The sequence below is a fragment of the Centruroides sculpturatus genome, unplaced genomic scaffold (assembly GCF_000671375.1).
Source record: "Centruroides sculpturatus isolate CEXI.00-Female unplaced genomic scaffold, Cexi_2.0 scaffold1666, whole genome shotgun sequence".
Lineage (NCBI taxonomy): Eukaryota > Metazoa > Arthropoda > Arachnida > Scorpiones > Buthidae > Centruroides > Centruroides sculpturatus.
This window is the reverse complement of record NW_019385935.1, coordinates 127651-149181: the sequence shown is the minus strand read 5'-3', so window position 1 is coordinate 149181 and position 21531 is coordinate 127651. Positions and strand designations below refer to the sequence as shown.

Here is a 21531-nt window from a genome sequence, read left to right as displayed (position 1 = left end):
GATAAAGTAATTGAATCGAGTCCCGCCGCCATATTGATTAATACGCGATCGATTCTGAGCGCGTCGCGTATCATCAAATTAAATAATTTATAAAAATTAAAATAATAAACACGAATATAAAATAATTGACTGTCTGTGTTTGCAATAATATTGTAAAACACACGGCACTTATAATTTAGAATTATCGATAATATTTAATTTATTTTTGAATTTTATTTTATTTTATATATAAAAATCGAAGTAAAAAACATAAATACGTAAAACTTAATAAAAAAAATATCTGAAACTTCAGATAACAAAGAGATATGAGGATCCATGGAAAAAAATAGTTAACAATAATTAAAATCGAGAAAAAAAAATAAAACTTTTGAGGTAAGAAAATTTATGTGATAAAAAGTGAGGTAAGCGATCACGTCACGCCCGTCTTCCCACCTACTGTGACCAAAGCTGACTGGGTTGAAATAAGAGCGAAAACATCAGTAGAAGTAAAAGCAAACAGCGGCGCGTATCTAGGACAATAAACTTTAATGGGAGCGAACATGAAACACGACATCNGTTCATAAGATGTCGTATAATTACCGTTCGTACGTTATCTTTCTAGAAAAGTAGATAAAGCCTCGCACGTTTGTATGATACTTATGTGAGACAAGCAGAGGGCCAGGGGTTTAACTCCTCTTGACCACTTACACTGCAAAGACCGATCTCGGAGTGGGCACTTGGTGTGATGAACTCTTACGTAAGATAATCTAAATAGATATGAATCAATTCGTATAATACATGAAACATTGAAACGATAACCATATAAAGTTTGGTTACTTCAGTCTACCATTTTCAAGGTGATCACGATATCCGGATGATACGAAATGGCACAGTTTCATACGTGAAGTAGACACCAATTAAAAATACGATATCTCAAATAATTTAAATTATCGTATTTTTACTTAATGTTAACTCTAAGAAACTGTACAATTCATAGCCGAATATCAAACGTTCATTTGCCAATTAATCTAATTTCGCAAAAACAAATAAAATATTTAAACTCTGCGCCCTCAAAAACTATTTAAATCACATAGCCTATTGTGCTAGCCGGTAACCATGTATTATGTATTTATCCTAATCGAATTCCACCATAAAATGATAATTATCTACGTTAAAGTGAATTTAGTTACTAACAAATAAACATAATTGTTAAAATTGATTACAATAATACCCACCAAATAAAGTGCTGCACGAAAGTATTATTTATTCTTATTTGATGATGAATAGTTCGTCACGAGATAATATCACTTGGATCTTCAAACGACAGGGTCTGTCCAAAGCACGAAGGACTATAGTTAATTAATTACGCATATGAATACAATTTAAAAATTATAAACTGAAGGTAAAATATTAATGACAATCTGAAGCAAAAATAAATAATAATTTCAGAATTTCCTTTATATAACGAATAAAACGATTACAATTTTTTTAACGAACATATTTTCTCTTTTATTCTAAACATTATTACAGGGGCCTATCTCTCCTAAAATTACACTTATTTGACACACATTTGTGGCTCGAAATATGTATAGGAACTAAACTGCGCTTTATGTATTCGAGTCCATTTAGCGGAACACGTGATTACGAAGTTCCTCGATACGATCGTTACGAAATTCTCGTTGTAAATAGTCCATACAGGAAAAAATTGAGAGAAGCAAAGCGAATCGAACGATATAACAGAAGAACTAAATTCTATTTTATTATATTTTTTGAGTCGTACAAAAAACAGTGACGTTCCATACTTCTCTTTAATACAGACAATTCGTAACAATAGTTTCGTGAAGATAAACACAATGATAAAAGGTATTATCTTGTTTAATCCTGTACCCATTTTGCTCGCCCTCTGGTGTTTAAAAACAAAACTATTTTATCTGAATCGTTTGATTCATTTTTGTGTATTATCAGCGGTAAAGATGAAAAGCGATAGGAAACGCAACGCTTCCTGTTGGTTCCAAATTGCAATTTCAAAGCCTTACGAGAGCCTGACATAAGTTTTCGTCTATTCCCACACGGAAAACGGGAAAAACAGATGATTATTCGGAAATTGATCGGTTACANAGGAGAAAGGTAGAAAAGATAAAGGCAAGTACCTATTTAATGATAATACTCAACGTATAAAGGAAATAAAATAAGTATAAAATGTGCCATTCACCTTATTTGAGTTGATTTATTCTAATTAAATAGCATTACACGTATTTTGCGTGTGAAAAGTCCACTTTATCATTCATTGCTATTTTCATTTTCGGTAATTTTTGCACAATTTTGATTCGAATTATGCAAAAATCTGTATAAAATATAACAATTTTTTGTTCAAAATTAAATTAAATTATCATCTGGCACACTTTATATAAAGGCTGCTCATAAAATAAAATTAATATTTTACGTAAAATTAACAGTTATATTTACGATTTATTCAAAATATTTAGTATAAAACTGTAGATAACTATAAATAAACCTTTGAAATAAGTAAAATAAGGGGGGGAGCCTGGGTTTAGTAACAATTCACTTATAGGCCTATAATACACTATCTATACATAATACTGATATAGAATATAGAAGAAATGTATTATAGATTGTCTACTTATATCAACTTCTGGTGAATTTCCACACCGGAAGTTAAGATAACAATTGCCCAAATAGTACTAGTTTCAGCTCTATAATGTTGTTAGGTTACAACTATAGATAATTTTTTTATTTAAATGAAATTCCTAATTAGGTATATATTTAGCATTATGTTTCATTAATAATTATTTTTATATAATGATCATATCAAAGTATTGCAGTTTATATTAAACCATGTTTAATATACTCAGAAATATATATAAATGGTGTATATTATACTGTAAATTTGTAAAGAAATTCAGGTTATTTTTTATAATTTTAGGTATAATAATTGAATAAATTTTTATCTTTAGAAACATCTCTACACCTCACTTAAATCTAAAAGTATTCACAAAATCTTTATATAAATTATATCATAATTTATATCGTGTAATTGAATCGCTGATCAGAGTGTATAATGCAACTTATCTCTTCTAGTGTTGTTTGTAGTTTACAAATGTGGTGTTTTCTAAATTTATTTATAGGTGAAGCGACTAAATGCTTACTGTATCTATTGTTTTAACTAGTATATACTGTATATAACACTGTAGATTGATTGACTTTAAAACTTAAATCTCTATGAGCTTAGCTCAGATTTTTTAGGTATTTCTACAATCTTTGTAATTTTTCGTTAATAAGGTTTGGTAGGCGTATTTGTGTGTTCAAAATAGTACAAAAACTGAAATATTTTCAGCTTCTTTTCTCATATTTTGCCTTCGTAACATTAAACAAAGTTGGTGATAAATGTGTAGCAGATGCAGCTCTAGAAGCTATTTGCTGAAAACGAGAAGCTAAGGTGTAAAAAAATATTAAAATCTAATTTAAATTTATTAATTATTTTAGAAGAATACGAAAGTAGTTATGGAGATTCTATAATGCAGTTTATCAGAAAAGATTCCTTTGATATATTCGGTAAAATGACGAATCTTCTAACAAACCGTACTCACGTTTCTGAAGAAATAAGGGAATTTATACATTCGCAATTTTTTCCAGTAGGATTTACACCCGAACAACAAAAAGAATATATAAACTCAATGTTCAAACAATCAAAAGGTATAATACACAAACTGCATAATACACTCAATTGTTCTTTTACAGCGTGTCCATTAATGTTCCATGCTCTGTTGCTTACGTTTGAGTAATCAATTAGAAACTTTCGAAAGAAAGATAGATTTGTACATCCAAATATTTCAATTACTTATCAAGAGATTTATAAGAAAGAATGGTCAGCGTCACAATTTGAAACAGGAAAAGTACCTTTTCGGTGAAGATATTTTAGTAAAATTGGGGAAATTAATTTTTAAAAACATCTGAGATTAGAAGATATAAGTAACTTCCGTTATACAGAAACAATCCAAAGAATTACAATAGAGGATTTAAAAGAATGTTTCCTCGAGAACAAAGAGATTATTTTCTGTCTACAGTTTTTTCTTCTGTGCTCTGGGAAAAAGGATAAGATGTATTTTGTCTCTGCCCATAAGAACTTTAAACACTTTTTTATTGCTCTTTATATTTATACAAGTGAAAAGGCGCCATTCATACAATGTTACCACGATTATTCCTGTCACTCCTTTTATATTTACACGCAATAACAAATTTATTATGTTTCACGTGGGTCTATTTGAAACCGATAGAATTCCGAAGATATTACTTTAAGATATTTCAAAAAAAATTGTATTTCCGTTTCAGTTTGCATCGAAAATATACAAAGAAGTTGAGAATGACAGCAGAAAAACTACTATCACATACAAACACCATTCACGTGCGATGTGTAGTTTTTGCGGAAAAGTGAAATATAGGGACATACATGTCCATTTATATATATATATATATATAGAAAATAGATATAGATATAGATGAGTTGATATTTTATAAGTTTAGAAATGTGGAAATCGAAAATATAATCGTAGTCGAGCGTATATATCAGTAGAAAATATAAATATTGCATTAAAATAACACACTTTGCTGAAAGTCTGAAATGAAAGAGTAATTGAATCGAGTCCCGCCGCCATATTGATTAGCGCGCGACGATTATGAGCGCGTCGCGTTGCACCAAATTAAATAATTTATAAAAATTGAAATAATAAACACGTATATAAAATAATTTACTATTTCTGTTGGAAATAATATCGTAAAACACACTGCACTTATAGTTTAGCATTTCCGATAATATTTAATTAATTTTTAAATTTTATTATATTTTATATATAAAAATCGAAGAAAAAATATAAATGCATAAAACTTAATTAAAAAAATAAGGGCAACTTCAGATAAGAGATAAATATGGAGTCGATTAAAAAAAGACAGTTAATAATAATTAAAATCCAGAAAAAAAATAAAACTTTCAAGGTAAGGAGATTTCTGTGGTAATAAGTGAAGTGAGCGATCACGTGACGCCCGTCTCCCCACCTTCAGTAAAAAAAGCGTACGAGGTTGAAATAAAAGCAATAACAACAGTATAAGTAAAAACAATCATCGGCGCGTGTCTAGGTCAATAAGCTTAAACGGGAGCAACGATAAAACAGAACACTTTGTGATTTATTCTAATTACCTTCTAATATTAAAAAAATTTTGCTTCTAATTTTTTAAATTGTTTAGATATTATTTAAATTAATTATTTAATAATTAAAGAAATTTATATATAATTAATTTAATAATATAAATATATGTGACCATCAAATTATTACGTTTTTCCGATCTTAGTTTCGGTTTTGGTTTTGATTTCGTTTTCGTTTCTGCTTTGGAGAAGTTCGGAAGGAAAGTCCAAAGATAAAAGGAGAAAGGTAGAAAAGATAAAGGCAAGTACCTATTTACTGATAATAATCAACGTATAAAGTAAATAAAATAAGTATTAAACGTGACATTCACCTTATTTCAGATAACTTATTCTAATTATATACTAACTCGTATTAAATTTTGCGTGTCTAAAGTCCATTTTATCATGCATAGCTGACTAAATGCTATTGTAATTTTCAATAATTTTTGCACAATTTTAATCTAAACTGTGCAAAAAATCTGTATAAAATATAACAGTTTTTGTTTATATTAAATTAAACTGGCACATTTTATAAAAAGGCTGCTCATTAAAAAATAGTATTTCATGTAACATTAACAGTTATAATGTTGTTACTTTAACCGTTTATTGAAAATAATTATTATAAAATTGTAGTTAATTATAAATAAATCCTTAAAATAAGTAAAATAAGGCTTTTTGTAGGCTCATCTTAAATCTTGGTTTTGGTTTTGTTATAGGTTTTTTGGATTTTGTTTTTAACAAAGTTAATTTGGTGAAAAGATTAAGAAATGGGAAAGAAATCAAAGAACAAACGAGGAAATAAAACAAGTAATTATATATTTAACTTTAATTTAAAAAAATTATTAAATGTGCAATTCACCCTATTAAGTTGTCTCATGCTAATTAATTAGCTTTACTTTAACTAATTAGAATCAATTAGTGATTATATTATAAAGTAATGAGTGTTAATATAGTATAGTACAGTACAGTAATATAATAAAAGTTATCGTCTCTTACTTAGGCAAGTTTTTGTTTTTATACATAAATTTTTTCGTTATAAGTTGTGTACCATTACTGTACAGTACATAAACTGATAATAAGTATCAATAGTACATGATTATTTTGTATATGTGCAATAAAAAGCGCTATTTTTTAATTTTCCTACATTACAGAGTAGCTTTATTTTTATAAGTTTTAACTTTACAATCATTTTATTAACAGATGTAATACTACACTTGATAATACAAAGATTATAGTTAAGAGTTAAAACTGATAAACTATATTTTAAGTTGTTAATGTTTTTATAATACAACTTTCGGTGTAAGTCTATTGTATACAAGTGGTAAATAGTTAAATGTGTTGTATATTAACGACTTGTATAAGTGTTTTATAATATATTAACGTGATATCATTGAATAAGTATGAAAGTGGTGACCATGGATTCAGTAACAATTGATTTATATAATACACTAACTATACATAATACTGATATAAAATATAGAAGAAATGTAGTGAAGATTGTCTATTCGGTGTATTTTCACACTGAAATTTGAGATAACAATTGCCCAAATAGTACTAGTTTCAGCTCTTTATAATGTTGTTAGGTTAAAACTATAGATAATATTTTTATTTAAATAAAATCTTTAATTAGGTAGGCCTATATATTTAGCATTATCTTATATTAATAATTATTTTAATATTATGACATTATCAATGTGTTGCAGTTTATACTAAAGTATGTTTAATAAACTCAGAAATGTATATTAATGGTGTATATTATACTGTAAATTTGTAAAAACATACAGGTTAATTTCTATAATTTTAGGTATAATAATTGAATAAATTTTTATCCTTATAAATATCTCTACATCTCCCTTAGATCTAAAAGTAATCTTAAAATCTGTATCTAAATTATATAATGATTTATCTCCTGTAATTGAATCGCTGATCAGTGATTAAGTGTATAAAGCCACTTACCTCTTCTCGTTTTCTGTGGTTCTTAGCTTACAAATGTGGTGTTTTCTGGATTTATTTACATGTATAGCAACTAAATGCATACTGTTTCCATTGTTGTTGCTAGTATATAACAATGCAGATTGTTTTACTGTAAAATTTAAATTTCTACGCGATTTAGCGCAGATTTTTAAAGATTTTGTACATATTTTGTAATTTTTTTTTGGTTTATAAGGCTTGGTAGGTGTATTTGTGTGTTTAAAATCGTATAAAAGTTATCGGAAAATAAATGATATTATCATCAACATCAATCTTCATTAACAAATCGGAATAATTTCCCTGTTACAGAGGAGTTACAATCAATATATAAAGTAATTTTACATTTATGGTTTACAATAACATTGTATTCATTACACATCCTTTTATTGTTTCCAGACTCAATCATTTATTTCACGACGTTTCTTTTATTATTATTATAAGATTTGTACAAAGTTAAAATAAATGATATTATTAACTCACTGCGATATTTTAACTTTTTTTTTTGCATTATGTTCTTTATTAGTTTATCAACTTGTTACTGTTCTATTGTTGTTGTGTGTCCTTGAATGGAATAAATACTATTTAAGAAATTTACTTGTTTAATAACATTGCAATTTTTTAAATAATTCTAACACTTTTATTATCATTTTAGGAAAAACTTACAAAATTATGTAGTTCCAAACAAATAAATGTAGTAGAATTGACTTTTCTTATCTAACAAGACCCGTCGTAAAACGAGCTGTTTCATATTTATGAGTTGATAGTTACACATTTATTTTCTGATAATAAGTTTTTTTTTTTAAATTAATTACGACAAAAGGCTCACATATAACATAATGGATTTAAATATAGCATTTAATATGGACCAAATAAAACTTTTCATATCGGTAGTAAAAGCGAGCGGACGTAAAGCGAGGAAAGTATTCATTTGGGTTCATCAGTGAATAATAACTAGGCAGAAAGTCGCTAAGTATACGAACTGCAATCTGTGTCAGTTTTCTTAACAAATTTCAGGGATTTTGCTGGAAATCTTCTTTGTTTAGGAAGTGGATATAAGTAACTTGAAGGCATACGGTGTTAAAATTCTGTTCGATAAAAGATACGTTGAAGTAAATACGTAAATGAAGAGTAGTAGACATTTGTGACTAAAAAGTATAACTTAGTAGTAAATCCGATGAAAATAGTTGTAATACAGTGGAATATAGGGGAGATCGGGGCAAGATCGGCATGTTAAAATTTACTTAAATTTTGTGTAATAAATACTGCTGTAAACTGAAAAAAACCTTTTGCATATTGTCTATTGGAATGTTACCTTACTATACATCTGGTTAAAATCAGTTTGGACATAAAAATAATTAAAATAATTACAACTTTACAAGAAGAGAGAAATTGACGAAGTTGCCCCGGGTATAGGGGCAAGATCGGCAACTTCTCTTTTTTTGTAAAGTTGTAATTATTTTAATTATTTTTATTAAAGTTGCCCCTGGTATAGGGGCAACAGTAATGGGGCAAGATAGGCACGTATATAAAATTATGTTATTAACAATGTATAAGTTGGAATTCACTATTAAAACAAAGAAATACAAATCCAACACCCATTTAATATTATTACAACGAAATGCAAGTTCAAAGACATATATACATGAATAACAAATGCAAACATGTTTTCATTTATCATCTGTTTGATTTTTATCCTTTGCTTCTAATGTGGCTTTATGTTGCCGATCTTACCCCGCTAGTCATGATTTCGAAACATTAAGTACAACCCTGAGAACAGAATGCCAAGCCACGATCTGGCCACGTGAATAAGTTGAAGTTACATCCTTCTAACAGGAAAAGTAACTTTCGTTATCATGGAATTATAACAAAACCTGCCAATTCAATATAAATGGAAAAAAAATATTATATGGAATTGAACGAAAATGAAAATTTGCTTGATAATTCAACTACGCTTGTTGGAGAACAATAAAAACACTACACTCAACAAGACACCAATAAAACTCAACTGCCTAACCTATAACCAAAGTCTCCTTTTAATTTGTTTTTAAAAAAAGCGCTTGACAAACTTGCCCCGCATGCCGAAGTTGCCCCGATCTCCCCTAGTAGCTTAGAAAGTTCAGGATAAACAATCACTTTTCTCTTGCATTCAGAGTTACATAAGAGGTGCACAACGAGTATTCATTTGTTTCTAAATGTTCATTCGTTAGATTCATAATCCTCAAATTACTCTAATTATAAATTACAACTATCAAACATCATGAAATTACAATTATTTTAATTTTAAGAATTTACATTATTATAAACGACACAAAGAGTGCTCAGCAGAAAATAATGACTTAATCAACACCTGATCACTCGCTGAAAGATTTATTTTTTAAACAAACGTTTTAAATCCAATCAATGGATCATCGTCGGGTTAAAGAACACATTACATTATTATTTGAAATCTCCTTTCGTATTAATCATTAAAGACCCCAATGGCAGCTCAGTTATTAAGCGGTAACCGGAGAATGTGTAAATTTCAGTGAAAACACCTAAATTAAATGGAGTAAAAAAATTGCGATCTACTGAAAATATGGGCCAATAAATTCTGATAGTTTAATGCAATATTTTGAATATTTCCGATTCTGTAGGTGTGAGTTCTACATCATACACACACTTCTCTGTTTTCATATAATCGATTTTTAACAATGCAGGTAAGTGACTTTCTGAAGGTAAGAAATAACATCAGTTAAGTACAAAACTCTTACTTTTACACGTAAATTTTCACTGAAATTAAACTACCGTATACTTCTGTAATCCACACTTTTATATTACAAATTTAAAATTTTGAATTATTATTTTTTTCTTTTGGAGATAATCAACCGAAGTCGCAGTCCCAATCTGCTGTATTGCCTGGAAGTAGTCAGGTGTCAGCTGCATCTGGATCTAGACAAAATGAAAGACCTACAACCAGTACACAAGCAGCCAGAGCAGCACCCGCTGGAACTATTCAAGAGGAACAACAGACAGGTGCGTATAGGTTTACTTAATTAACAGTCTTTTATATATAATAACAATTTATATTAATAAAATATTCAGATCCAGAAAGGGTTACTGAGGTCGAAAGAACCTCAGCTCGCAGTAAGTTTCGACCATCCTCTTCAATGGCTCTAGCTTCGATAGAACAATCGGAAATTATATACGATAATTTTCTTTTACCTGATATGATGACACAGCGTCTGCAGATGGCTTTTACTGGTTTAGAGCGTCATAACTTCGCTAAACGCCCTGGAATTGGATTACAAGGTAAAAAGATCGCTTTAATAGCAAATTACTTTCCGATAGACATACCAGAAGGCGAAATATACCATTATGACGTAGATATTGCAAAGCTTCTATTTGCATATGATGCGGGTGACAGCGAATGTCTGCGCAATCATAAAAAGTACAAATCCCAAAATACAAAACAAAAGAGAAATGTTATAGAAGCGATGATTAGGGATGTGGCCATGTTTAAAAATATTCTACCAGCATTTGACGGTGAAAAAAATTTATATACTAGAAACTTACTACCATTCAAAGAAGAGAAAACATTTACTGTAAAACTTACGGACGACTTTAATCCAAAAGACGAGATAAGTTACGAAATCCAAATGAAACCGGTGAATAGAAAAGATACAATGAAGAGATCGGCAGAAAACTCAATTAATTTAGAACCATTACATCAGTTGTTAGCTGGAAGATGCAGTGATATAACGGAGGGTATCTTAATGGGAATCATGGCGATAGAAACCATACTAAGACACGGTCCTGCCTTACGATTGGTGCCAGTTGGAAGATCATTCTTCACCAAACCACATTCGGACGAAGTTCCTCTTTTGAGTGGAGGAAGAGAAATTTGGTTCGGTCACCATCAAAGTATGCAACTGTGCCAATGGAAACCTATGCTTAACATAGATAAATCAGCAACAACCTTTTATAAAAGCTGTTCCGTTATCGAGTTTATGTTCGAAGTGTTAAATATGAGTACTGAAAACATCGAGTTGTCTTTAGGACAGTTCAGAGGTCTGACCGATGCCGAAAGGAGGACATTAGCCAAAGAAATGAAGAACTTAAGAGTTGAAGTAACTCATTTGCCTTATCCTCGAAAGTATCGAGTTCGAGATATAACAAGAGAAAATGCAAATAATACATTTTTCATCAGAAAAATTGATAACGAAGATGTTAGATGTTCGGTATCTGAATATTTTCGTACCACATATAGAAAATTACAATACCCAAACTTACCTTGTTTAAACGTGGGAAGTGAAAAAAAAGCTGTGCATTTGCCAATGGAGGTGTGCAATATTGTTGAAGGGCAACACTGCAATAAGAAGCTGACTGAAAAACAAACATCTGATATGATTCGCTACACGGCTCGTCCTCCTGCCCAGAGGTTCAATGATATAAAAGAATCAATTAATGCTGTCTTGAAAGATTTCGAACCGTTCTCCAGAGAATTTGGCATTCGGGTAAGTCCGAAACCCGTAAATTTTACAGGCAGAGTATTAAATGCTCCACAAATAACGTATCAACAAAATCAGGCCATCACACCTTTCAACGGAAGCTGGGATATGAAAGGCAAAAGATTTTTTACAGGAGCAAGTATAGAAAAATGGATGCTGCTCAGCTTCTCGACTGCTAGATTCTGCGACGAAAATGCTCTGGATAATTTTGTGAGAATGCTTATAAACGGTGGAAGAAACGTAGGAGTATATTTTGCATTACCCCTCGTAACTAAACGCTTTACCCATCGCGATGGAAGGCCAGCAGATTTACTTAGACGAGCAAAGAATATGTATAAAGATCTGCAATTAGCCATAATAGTGCTGCCAGCAGGAAATATCTACTCGGAGATAAAAACTGTTGCAGAAACAGAACTAGGTCTTATGACGCAGTGTATAAAGGACGTAAACGCCACGGGTAGAAAATGTAACCCTCAGTTAATATGTAATTTATGTCAGAAAATTAATGCTAAAATGGGCGAGGTTAACAATTCTTTATCGCAAGTAGACAAACCTGCAATTTTCAAGAAACCTGTAATCATCGTAGGAGTGGACTGCACCCATCCCGCTCCAGGTGACAAAACAGGGTATTCGATAGCGGCAGTAGTGGGAAGTCTGGATCCGTATCCTAGTAAATTTACGGCTTCCATTCGAGTTCAGCATAAGAAACAGAAGGTAGAAGACAAAAAATATGGACAGGATATTGTGATCAATTTGAAAGAGATGATGAAAGAAATTTTGCTGGAATTTTTCACAACAACAAAAGGAAAAAAACCGGAAAAAATTATTTTTTTCAGAGACGGAATTAGCGAAGGCGAATACCAGAATGTGATGGAGTACGAAATGAGAGAAATTAGAAATGCCTGTAAAGAAATGGCTCAAGGGGAGACCTACGAACCACCAATCACATTCATCGTAATTAATAAACGTCATCATACACGTCTTCTTCCTGCAGATCCGAGAGACGGTGTTGGAAAACCCGGAAATGTCCCACCCGGTACTACAGTGGATACTAACATTGTACATCCGGTTTTCAACGATTTCTTTTTATGCAGTCATATAGGCATACAAGGGACAAGCAGACCTTCCCACTACACGGTTCTTTGGGACGACAATAACTTCACAGCTGACCAGCTTCAGCTGTTAACTTACTCTTTATGCCACACTTACGTAAGATGTACCAGGAGCATATCCGTACCGTGTCCGGTTATGTATGCTCACCTTGCGGCATTTAGAGCCAAACAATACCTAATAGCCAAAACTGAAGGTGTATCGAGTAGCGATACTTCCGAAAGCGAGGAAGTAATTATATCAGAAAGCATTAAAAAAGCCATTAGCGTAGTTGAATCTATGCAAAATCGAATGTATTTTGTATAAATTTTCATGCTAATGTTTAACATTTTATCAAAAACACTAACGATATATTGTACTCGAACAATCTTTCTTTACATACTTTTTGCATACATAGAGTTATATATTTTTAATTTTAAATTAGTCATAAAGTCGTTCTGATAGAAATGACGACATTTATAGTGATGATAAAGAATGTGACTTTGTAAGTACAAAGTCTAAGTATTTTTAAGTAATTATTTTAACATAGAATAAATGGTTATTTGATTGAAACATAATTTGTTTTTTAAAGTTAATTTTTATATAAATGATTTACTTACGAATTTCTGACTGCGGTCTTTAAAAACATAAGAAATTATTAATTAACTAGACATAAATAGTAACCATAATCTTATCTTTATACATTTGAAAAAACACGTATAGAAGTTAATACCCGTTCAAATAAAATAAATATTAATGGTAAAAGAACGCAATCTCAATGCATAACACTATACAGTTATACTGCGGACTAGATTTACTATAAATTCAATTTAGTCACTCCATGAAAAAACACAAAAAAGAACAATATACAAAACTTGTGTAAAATTTGTAATTGGGCTGCAATTTGAAAGAATTGTGTACCTCTAAATTTCGACTGAAGTCGTGGATTTCTTAATCACACCAGACACAATAGGTTACAAACGCGTAATACCGAGGTATGAAACAAAGACACGATTCCAGTACTTAATAAAGGCAAACTGATTATTATCAAAGAATATTTGGTACAAACTAAAGGTATATTATAAACGCTATCCTATATAAATAGTAAATTACATACTAAATATCATAAAGACATTGGCAGTAAGTATATCAATGATAAACTGTGGAAGTTACAGTACATTACATCTTTGCATCTTACATTACATCTTAGCATTAGGGGAGACCGGGGCAACTTCGGCATGCGGGGCAAGTTTGTCAAGCGCTTTTTTTTTAAAACAAATTAAAAGGAGACTTTGGTTATAGGTTAGGCAGTTGAGTTTTATTGGTGGCTTGTTGAGTGTAGTGTTTTTATTGTTCTCCAACAAGCGTAGTTGAATTATCAAGCAAATTTTCATTTTCGTTCAATTCCATATAATATTTTGTTTCCATTTATATTGAATTGGCAGGTTTTGTTATAATTCCATGATAACGAAAGTTACTTTTCCTGTTAGAAGGATGTAACTTCAACTTATTCACGTGGCCAGATCGTGGCTTGGCATTCTGTTCTCAGGGTTGTACTTAATGTTTCGAAATCATGACTAGCGGGGTAAGATCGGCAACATAAAGCCACATTAGAAGCAAAGGATAAAAATCAAACAGATGATAAATGAAAACATGTTTGCATTTGTTATTCATGTATATATGTCTTTGAACTTGCATTTCGTTGTAATAATATTAAATGGGTGTTGGATTTGTATTTCTTTGTTTTAATAGTGAATTCCAACTTATACATTGTTAATAACATAATTTTATATACGTGCCTATCTTGCCCCATTACTGTTGCCCCTATACCAGGGGCAACTTTAATAAAAATAATTAAAATAATTACAACTTTACAAAAAGAGAGAAGTTGCCGATCTTGCCCCTATACCCGGGGCAACTTCGTCAATTTCTCTCTTCTTGTAAAGTTGTAATTATTTTAATTATTTTTATTTCCAAACTGATTTTAACCAGTTCTATAGTAAGGTAACATTCCAATAGACAATATGCAAAGCTTTTTTTTCAGTTTACAGCAGTATTTATTACACAAAATTTAAGTAAACTTAACATGCCGATCTTGCTCCGATCTCCCCTACATCTTACTGTACATTACATTACAGTACATTACATCAAGCACAAATGATAATGTTAAACAGAACAGGAGTGTAGTGTTCATGTTTCTATTCGAATTGATTCTGAACGTACTCAGTTGATAGAAGCTATTTTCTCTTTTTAGAAATTAAATTGTTTAAAATTTATAATTTTTGGTAAAAACTTACATTAAACGAGTAATTATTTATTATGTAATTGTCACAATGCTGAACCGCAATTTGTAATCATATATTTAATTTAATTTAAAATATATGCTTTGCACCTCAAATTACAGTGTGAGGTATTATAAATATTAGTTGGTCTACAATATTTCAAATTGCAGCCAGTAATATTTACAGTTTTTTACACATATTTGCATGTTGATGTATAAAGTGGTTCCTTCAGACTGGCTTATTATTTTGATAACTTCTACTTCCACTTTTATATTATTTTAAATATATCATGCATTATTATCCAATTGTTAAAGTAATTTTTCAATCGTAAAATGACCTGTGCTAGACCGTTAAAAACTTTACTTCCTTTTAATGTATTATTATTGTAATTATAAAAGTTATAAATTCAAGAACAAATGTTTCTAAAAGCTTTAAGACATCTGTTTGTTTAAAAACTGAAGTTTGTATGAATCGCATTCAGAACACAGTTTAACCTCGATATAACGTATAAGATGAACTTTAAATTAGATGTTTTAAGAGAGACAACAGATCTACATTTTATAAACAGGGGATAGAAACGAATGATACAATATGAAAAATATGATATTAAAATCATTATTGCAAAACAGTAATATTGTCGTATATTTGACAATTTGTTTCTGTAAAATTGCCAATAAATCGAGTCTGGTGCTAAACCGAAGTACGTAAACGATAACTTTTATATAATTCTATTTGTTTGGTGTTTGAGCATTTAAAAAAGTACTTGATTTAGTGATAAATGCAGTTTTACTAAAGCTACTTTCTTGTATGGAATCACACATGCAGAACATTGTAAACTTGTGTTAGTAAGGAGACAATTTCGCTTTAGAGGGAGGCGATAAATTGAGATTTGGTTGTACAAATACGCAGGTATGTACAGTATTTACGAATATATGTGTATCTATAATACATAAGTATGCATATACACACATTAAAATAATATAGAACTCTTAGTAGTTGCAATGTTAGATTTTATTTAAAATATTACCGAAATGTTCATCAAAATATTTAACAAAAAATTATCATATCTTTATAATAAGTAATATAATGTATGGTTAAGTATTTGTAAAATGAGAAACAGTTCCTTCTAGATAATAACAGTAATTGTAATAGACAAAGAAGTGCTACTAGGATACGTGAGAGAGTCTTTTTTAAAGAATTCCTACTTGAAGATCAGGGTTTTGCTGTTGTAGACGATACCACCCACGAGCCATTACTACAACCAAAAAATCCCAGATGTTTAATGTGTTTAACACTTTCAGGTAGGTTTTCACAATAACACGTATACCAGTAACAATAGCCGTGCTGTCCTCCTAAGATCAAGCAAAATTCCCTACATTTATCGTTATCCTCGCCATAGTAACATGGGTACGTACAATTCCATCTGTTGATAGGATAGGCACTCGGAACTTCGCTACCTTCGACTTTTACACCTGCATAACGAAACATAAATAAATAATGGTAGTAACGTGAGTATTTAAATACCTTGTTACGACATTGTTTTTTATAGAAAATGTAAAACAATGCCATTGAAAATCACACAACTTTACTAAAAATTCGATGCGCTGTTTATATATCTGTACGACAAAAAAGTATTTGGCGGTCCAAAAGTCAGTTGACCAACTGTTTAATAATCGTGTTTGTCTAAGTATAGGCCTATGTTTTATTTTAGGAACAAATAAGCAATAACTGAATCGCCATAGGAGGAGACTATGTATATAATTATACAGGGAGGACCGAAAATTAGTTAATCAACAGTATTTTATGATTATTTTCGGTACGTTTAAGAACAGTTCACACAGCTTAATTGATTCGCCTCGAACGACGTGACCAAATCATTTTAGATACAAACTTTTGGGCCATCGCATTTACTTTAAATATTAAAAGAAACAAAACTACATCATTATAATATGTTACAAACATTAATTTTTGTACTGCCAAACACGGGAAACAGAGATTTAGCAGGTATTTCGATAACAGAAATTACGAGATATCTATTCACAATTCATCAGTCTGGTTCTTCCTTAGGAACTACGATTCGATTCAATGTATTGTGCCAAAGATGTATGAAAGATGAAATATTACGTCATGTAGAAAAGATCGCATGCATATCCCAGATAATTTATAGAAACATGTTAAAAAATTCATTTTTTAAGATTAAAATATTAATAACTTTTTACACTTTTTACAGTCATTGCTTTTTTAAATCAATTTTACTTGTGGAAGGTTAATTGTTTACACACGTTTAATAATACATAACAGAAAAAGGAAATTAAAAAAATGTACTTACACGTTAACAATAAGGCTTCCAGTATGAGTATTTTATACACGATTTGCATTGAATTTAAAAATGTGAAAGCGCCCATAGTGTAATTCTTATTGTCTGATTTGACACCAGACATGTGCAGAATAATTTATTTAATACCTGACAATAAGGAGGGAGTTATTAAAGGGCGGAGCAATAAGGCAATAGCATGGCTCCTTTATATAAAAGAATAATGTCATTGGTTTGCTTAACCAGTGTCGCGAAGCCACTTTCCTGGCAACGAGCCAAAGACAAAATCGTCAAATTACATTGTTATAATTGTCAGAAAAAAAAGAAAAAGTTTTAAATATAATATATCGTCACTCACTAATTAATTAATTAAAGTTTAAGAAGGAAATAAGACAAGACATAATGGAATAAGGTTAAAAATATGTAAAGAATAAAACATAATTAAAGTTCAGATTCAAATGTTTAAAATAAAATTAGATGGAAGGTTAAAGAACACATTTTAAGAATTACACTATAATGACATATGCTGTTTCTACAGCTCTGTGAGTTGCAACATACCGTACAGAGTGAAGAATGTTCGTTGTGTTAGTTAATTAATAGCTGCAGAAATGGAAGAAAAATCAAGGCAAATGTAATATTCTACAATTATTTTTACCTCAAATATATCAAAAGCTAAATCCATTAAATACAAAAATGTGCATTTCAAAAAATCTGGAAGCAATTATCTGTTATTGCGGTTTATATAAAAAATGTCGTTATTTTTGAAATGCATTAAACAAATTAGCTACATTAAAGTTCTTTGCACATGTTTATTGTAGTTGTATATAATTAACTGAGTTTTCATAAGATATAAAAAGACAAATTTGTACGCATCTAGAATAGACTTTTAGAAAAAAAGTCATGTTGAAATCACTTATCCGGAAAGCAGGGGTCGACGGAATGGGTTCCCTATAGACTACTTATTCGGCGACGGGTCGGTAAGGCCCGCTCACTTTGTCACTGGATGGTTGACCAGAGTGAGAGAAAGGTGATAAGTCCGTTAACAGGGTGTCGGCGTCTAATAAGTCCACAGGAGAGAAGTCTAATAAGTTCAGAGGAAACTACAAAAACGACAATTTAAGCGACTAATTTTAAGTATACAAGATTACTGACCGATAAGCGCAACACAACGTTTGATACTAGAGTTTCGGACTAAATTATCAACTATTTACAAATTCTTCTTAAATGAGAAAAGACCAAGATAGAGAGTTTACGAACATTCTAACATAATACCTTTGAGGGGGAGTGATGATGTCTTCTACTCCCATTGAGACGTGTTTGTAGGGAGACTTCCATGGAGATAGCTTTCGTCATGAAATATGGTGGGCGAGCCGTGGTCTCTAGGGCAATGTCCGCCCCGAACGTCGAGTACGAGCACCTTTTTTCCTTCTTAGGCCTAAGAAAATGATCAAGTGATCGGATGTTTTGGGAAACGAAGTTGCAGCTGTTGGGTCATAGGTGGACTGGTGATGACGGTAAGATGTCTTCTAAACGGTAATATTTGGTTCGTGAAATGTTAGATTCATCGTGTTTACTCGTTCGAAGGTTGATATTCTCCTCTTTTAACAATAGATTGTTATAACTTTTTTGCGTTCGTTGATGAGAAGGGTGACATTCAATTTTTTTTCGTGTGATGTTTTTTTAACAGTTGCGACGGAGAAATTGGTTAAATTAAAAAAAAAATCCAGGCCCTCGATCTAACACTTATCTTTGTAGCTTTATTCCTAATATGAAAGTTTTTTACATTTTTACCCTCTCTCCCTCACGAAAAATAAAATGATTTCCAAAAATTTCTATTTAGTGTTCATTGGCACTTATTTGTTTATTATATTTATCAAATAATTATAAATTTCTATTTATTCTTCCATACAGTAATTTTGTTTTAATCCACTATTTTATAGGCCTATATATCATCCTTAATCAATGTCAATGTACTGCTAGATTAAGGTATCTTCTAATATTTTCCATTCATAAATAATTTTATTTATCTAATAAAAATCNTTTACGTTTTGTTTGTATACTTATTTTATGGGAATGTTTTTTTCTATTTCTGAAACTTTTTAAGTCTAATTGTATTTACATGTCATCCTATATTTGCCTAAATTCTGATAAAGATATAAAGTAACTTGTTTTTTATTGTTTTAATTAATGGTTTGCAAACTAATGTTTATTCATTATTACTAATATTGTTTGATATAAAGTAACTTGTTTTTTATTGTTTTAATTAATGGTTTGCAAACTAATGTTTATTCATTATTACTAATATTGTTTGATATAACAGTTTCTGTGTTTCATTTTTAACACTTTAACTTATTTATTTCGTGCTTCTTTTCTTTCATTTTACTGTCAATCTTTATTTAGTACCTTACTTTTTCATTTGATACAACACGTTTGTTTTTATACCTGGTTCTCTCTTTATTTTATTTGATGCTTTTTCCTGTCTTTCATTTGAGAATAAAGATTACAAATATTTCCAGTTTACTATAAACAATATGTTTTCATAATATAGTAATTTTCATGATTTTTGCAGACGTTAGAGTACATGCAGACAATGTTTCTGGTGGATATCCAGTAAATACATTTGGTTGTATCTATAAGTGTTATTATGGGCCAGAAGAAGAGAAATGCCAAGAATTCTGCAAATACGTAGGAGGAGATTTGGATATTGTTTGGATACAATGAAGTTTTCTTTACGAATGATTTACTTAAGATTTTTTTTAGCTTTTTACATGTAACAATTTTACATTATACTTAATCTTCATTACATGTTATAGAATAAATTAAGAAACTCATATTATGAAGGTAAAGTCAAAAAATAAAGTAAAGTTTCGGTACAGTCTTTTAGAATAATCTAGTACCTTAGAAAACAATCATTAAAATATGTTCGTTTTATAACAGCACATTTTTGCAAAGTAATTTTCTTGTGATATATTTAAAGGCTGTTCTCATTGCAGCTTTTATACATTCAGTTTGTTTTGTTCACTTCTGAGTAATAAATGTCACTAAACAGTATCTAATAATGCTTTTTCAGTCTCTTTGCTGAACTTTGTCGAATTCAACTGTTCCTGAAATGAGACAGAAGTTGAATAGTTTCCAAGTTTATTTATATAAAAATAAAAATCAACGTACGGAAAGTTTACAATGTTTTATGTGTGATTCAATACATAAAATTAGCTTTAGTGAAACCGAATTTATCACTGAATCAACTGATTTATTTAAACGATCAAACACCAAATAATTAGAATTGTATAAAAGTGATTGTTTACTAACTTCGGTTTAGCGCCAAACTCTATTGCCATTTTAAAGAACTCAAATTGTAACAGTAAATCGAAGCTTGACTGCGTATAAATATAAATTATACCTCTTGGTTCTATACACTATGTTTATTAGTGAATTGTTTTTACAAATAGAAGACATTTTTATTAATTTGTATTAGTGATTTGAATATTATATTCCTCACATTTAATAGTTATAAAGTCTTTTATAACCTCACTTAGTATGGCCTAAACACCACACTAAATAGACAAGAGGAAACAGTTAAATTTGTTATATTCAGTCGAACCTCGATTTAGCGTCACTATCATTCGCTTATGAAATTGCCACATTATCGAGTGTTGTATATTTAGCAATCATATCTAAGTACTATATTTCGAGTGTTTGAACGTCAGATAACTGCATGATTATAACAGTTTGAAAAGAAAAACAAAAACAATACATTTAATAAACCACCTATAATGAAGGGTTTTATTTAATACACGTAGCGAGGGGCCGTTAACATTGATTAAGATTGTCTTAAATAATACGGAAAACCTGTTTTTCGTATTATGTAAGACAAATAAATAGCACAATTCAGGTGGTATTTAAACAATAGCGGCCATCACAAATTAATTGTCTTATTTAACTGACAAAATAAAATTAAAAAGAATTATATAGGGACTACATTAAATTTTTAATGTAAGTGTCAGCTTAAGTATTGTTCTTTTTTTATAATAACTAGCTGCAAGGTCCCGCTTCGCTGGGTTTTTATTTGTATGTAATCTAGGTTTTATATATATATATATATATATAAAAGACTGTTTTTCTAAGTAATCTAGAATCTAGCTGCAAGGACCCGCTTCGCTGGGCAAAAAGTAACGATAGTGAAGATTAAGATAATTACATTATAGCTAATCT

At 30.3% G+C, this 21531-nt stretch overlaps 1 protein-coding gene and 1 long non-coding RNA gene across 3 annotated transcripts; one reads left to right on the top strand and one right to left on the bottom strand.

Moving 5' to 3' along the window:
* Nucleotides 1-2098: 2098 nt before the first annotated feature.
* Nucleotides 2099-13227, top strand: LOC111612668 (protein argonaute-2-like). Of its 2 annotated transcripts, none has more exons than XM_023353906.1 (4): nt 2099-2121; nt 5893-5983; nt 10004-10159; nt 10229-13227. In XM_023353906.1, exons 2-4 carry the CDS (start codon nt 5944-5946, stop codon nt 13048-13050), a joined length of 3018 nt encoding a protein of 1005 aa, XP_023209674.1. In that variant the 5' UTR covers nt 2099-2121; nt 5893-5943; the 3' UTR covers nt 13051-13227. The 2 variants fall into 2 exon arrangements, with proteins under 2 accessions (XP_023209674.1, XP_023209675.1); XM_023353907.1 differs by lacking the exon at nt 2099-2121 and adding an exon at nt 5379-5438.
* Nucleotides 13228-16393: 3166 nt separating this feature from the next.
* On the bottom strand, nt 16394-17423 carry LOC111612680. Its single transcript, XR_002754653.1, has 2 exons — nt 17335-17423; nt 16394-16477 (listed from the first exon to the last, which is right to left on the bottom strand). It is a non-coding gene; the product is annotated as an uncharacterized LOC111612680 (long non-coding RNA).
* Nucleotides 17424-21531: the final 4108 nt, after the last annotated feature.

Coding starts and splice junctions, on each gene's coding strand:
- LOC111612668 (XM_023353906.1), top strand. CDS start 5,944: ATGGGAAAGAAATCAAAGAACAAACGAGGAAATAAAACAA. Junction 5,984..10,003: donor CAAACGAGGAAATAAAACAA/GTAATTATATAT, acceptor TTTCTTTTGGAG/ATAATCAACCGAAGTCGCAG. Junction 10,160..10,228: donor TCAAGAGGAACAACAGACAG/GTGCGTATAGGT, acceptor TAAAATATTCAG/ATCCAGAAAGGGTTACTGAG.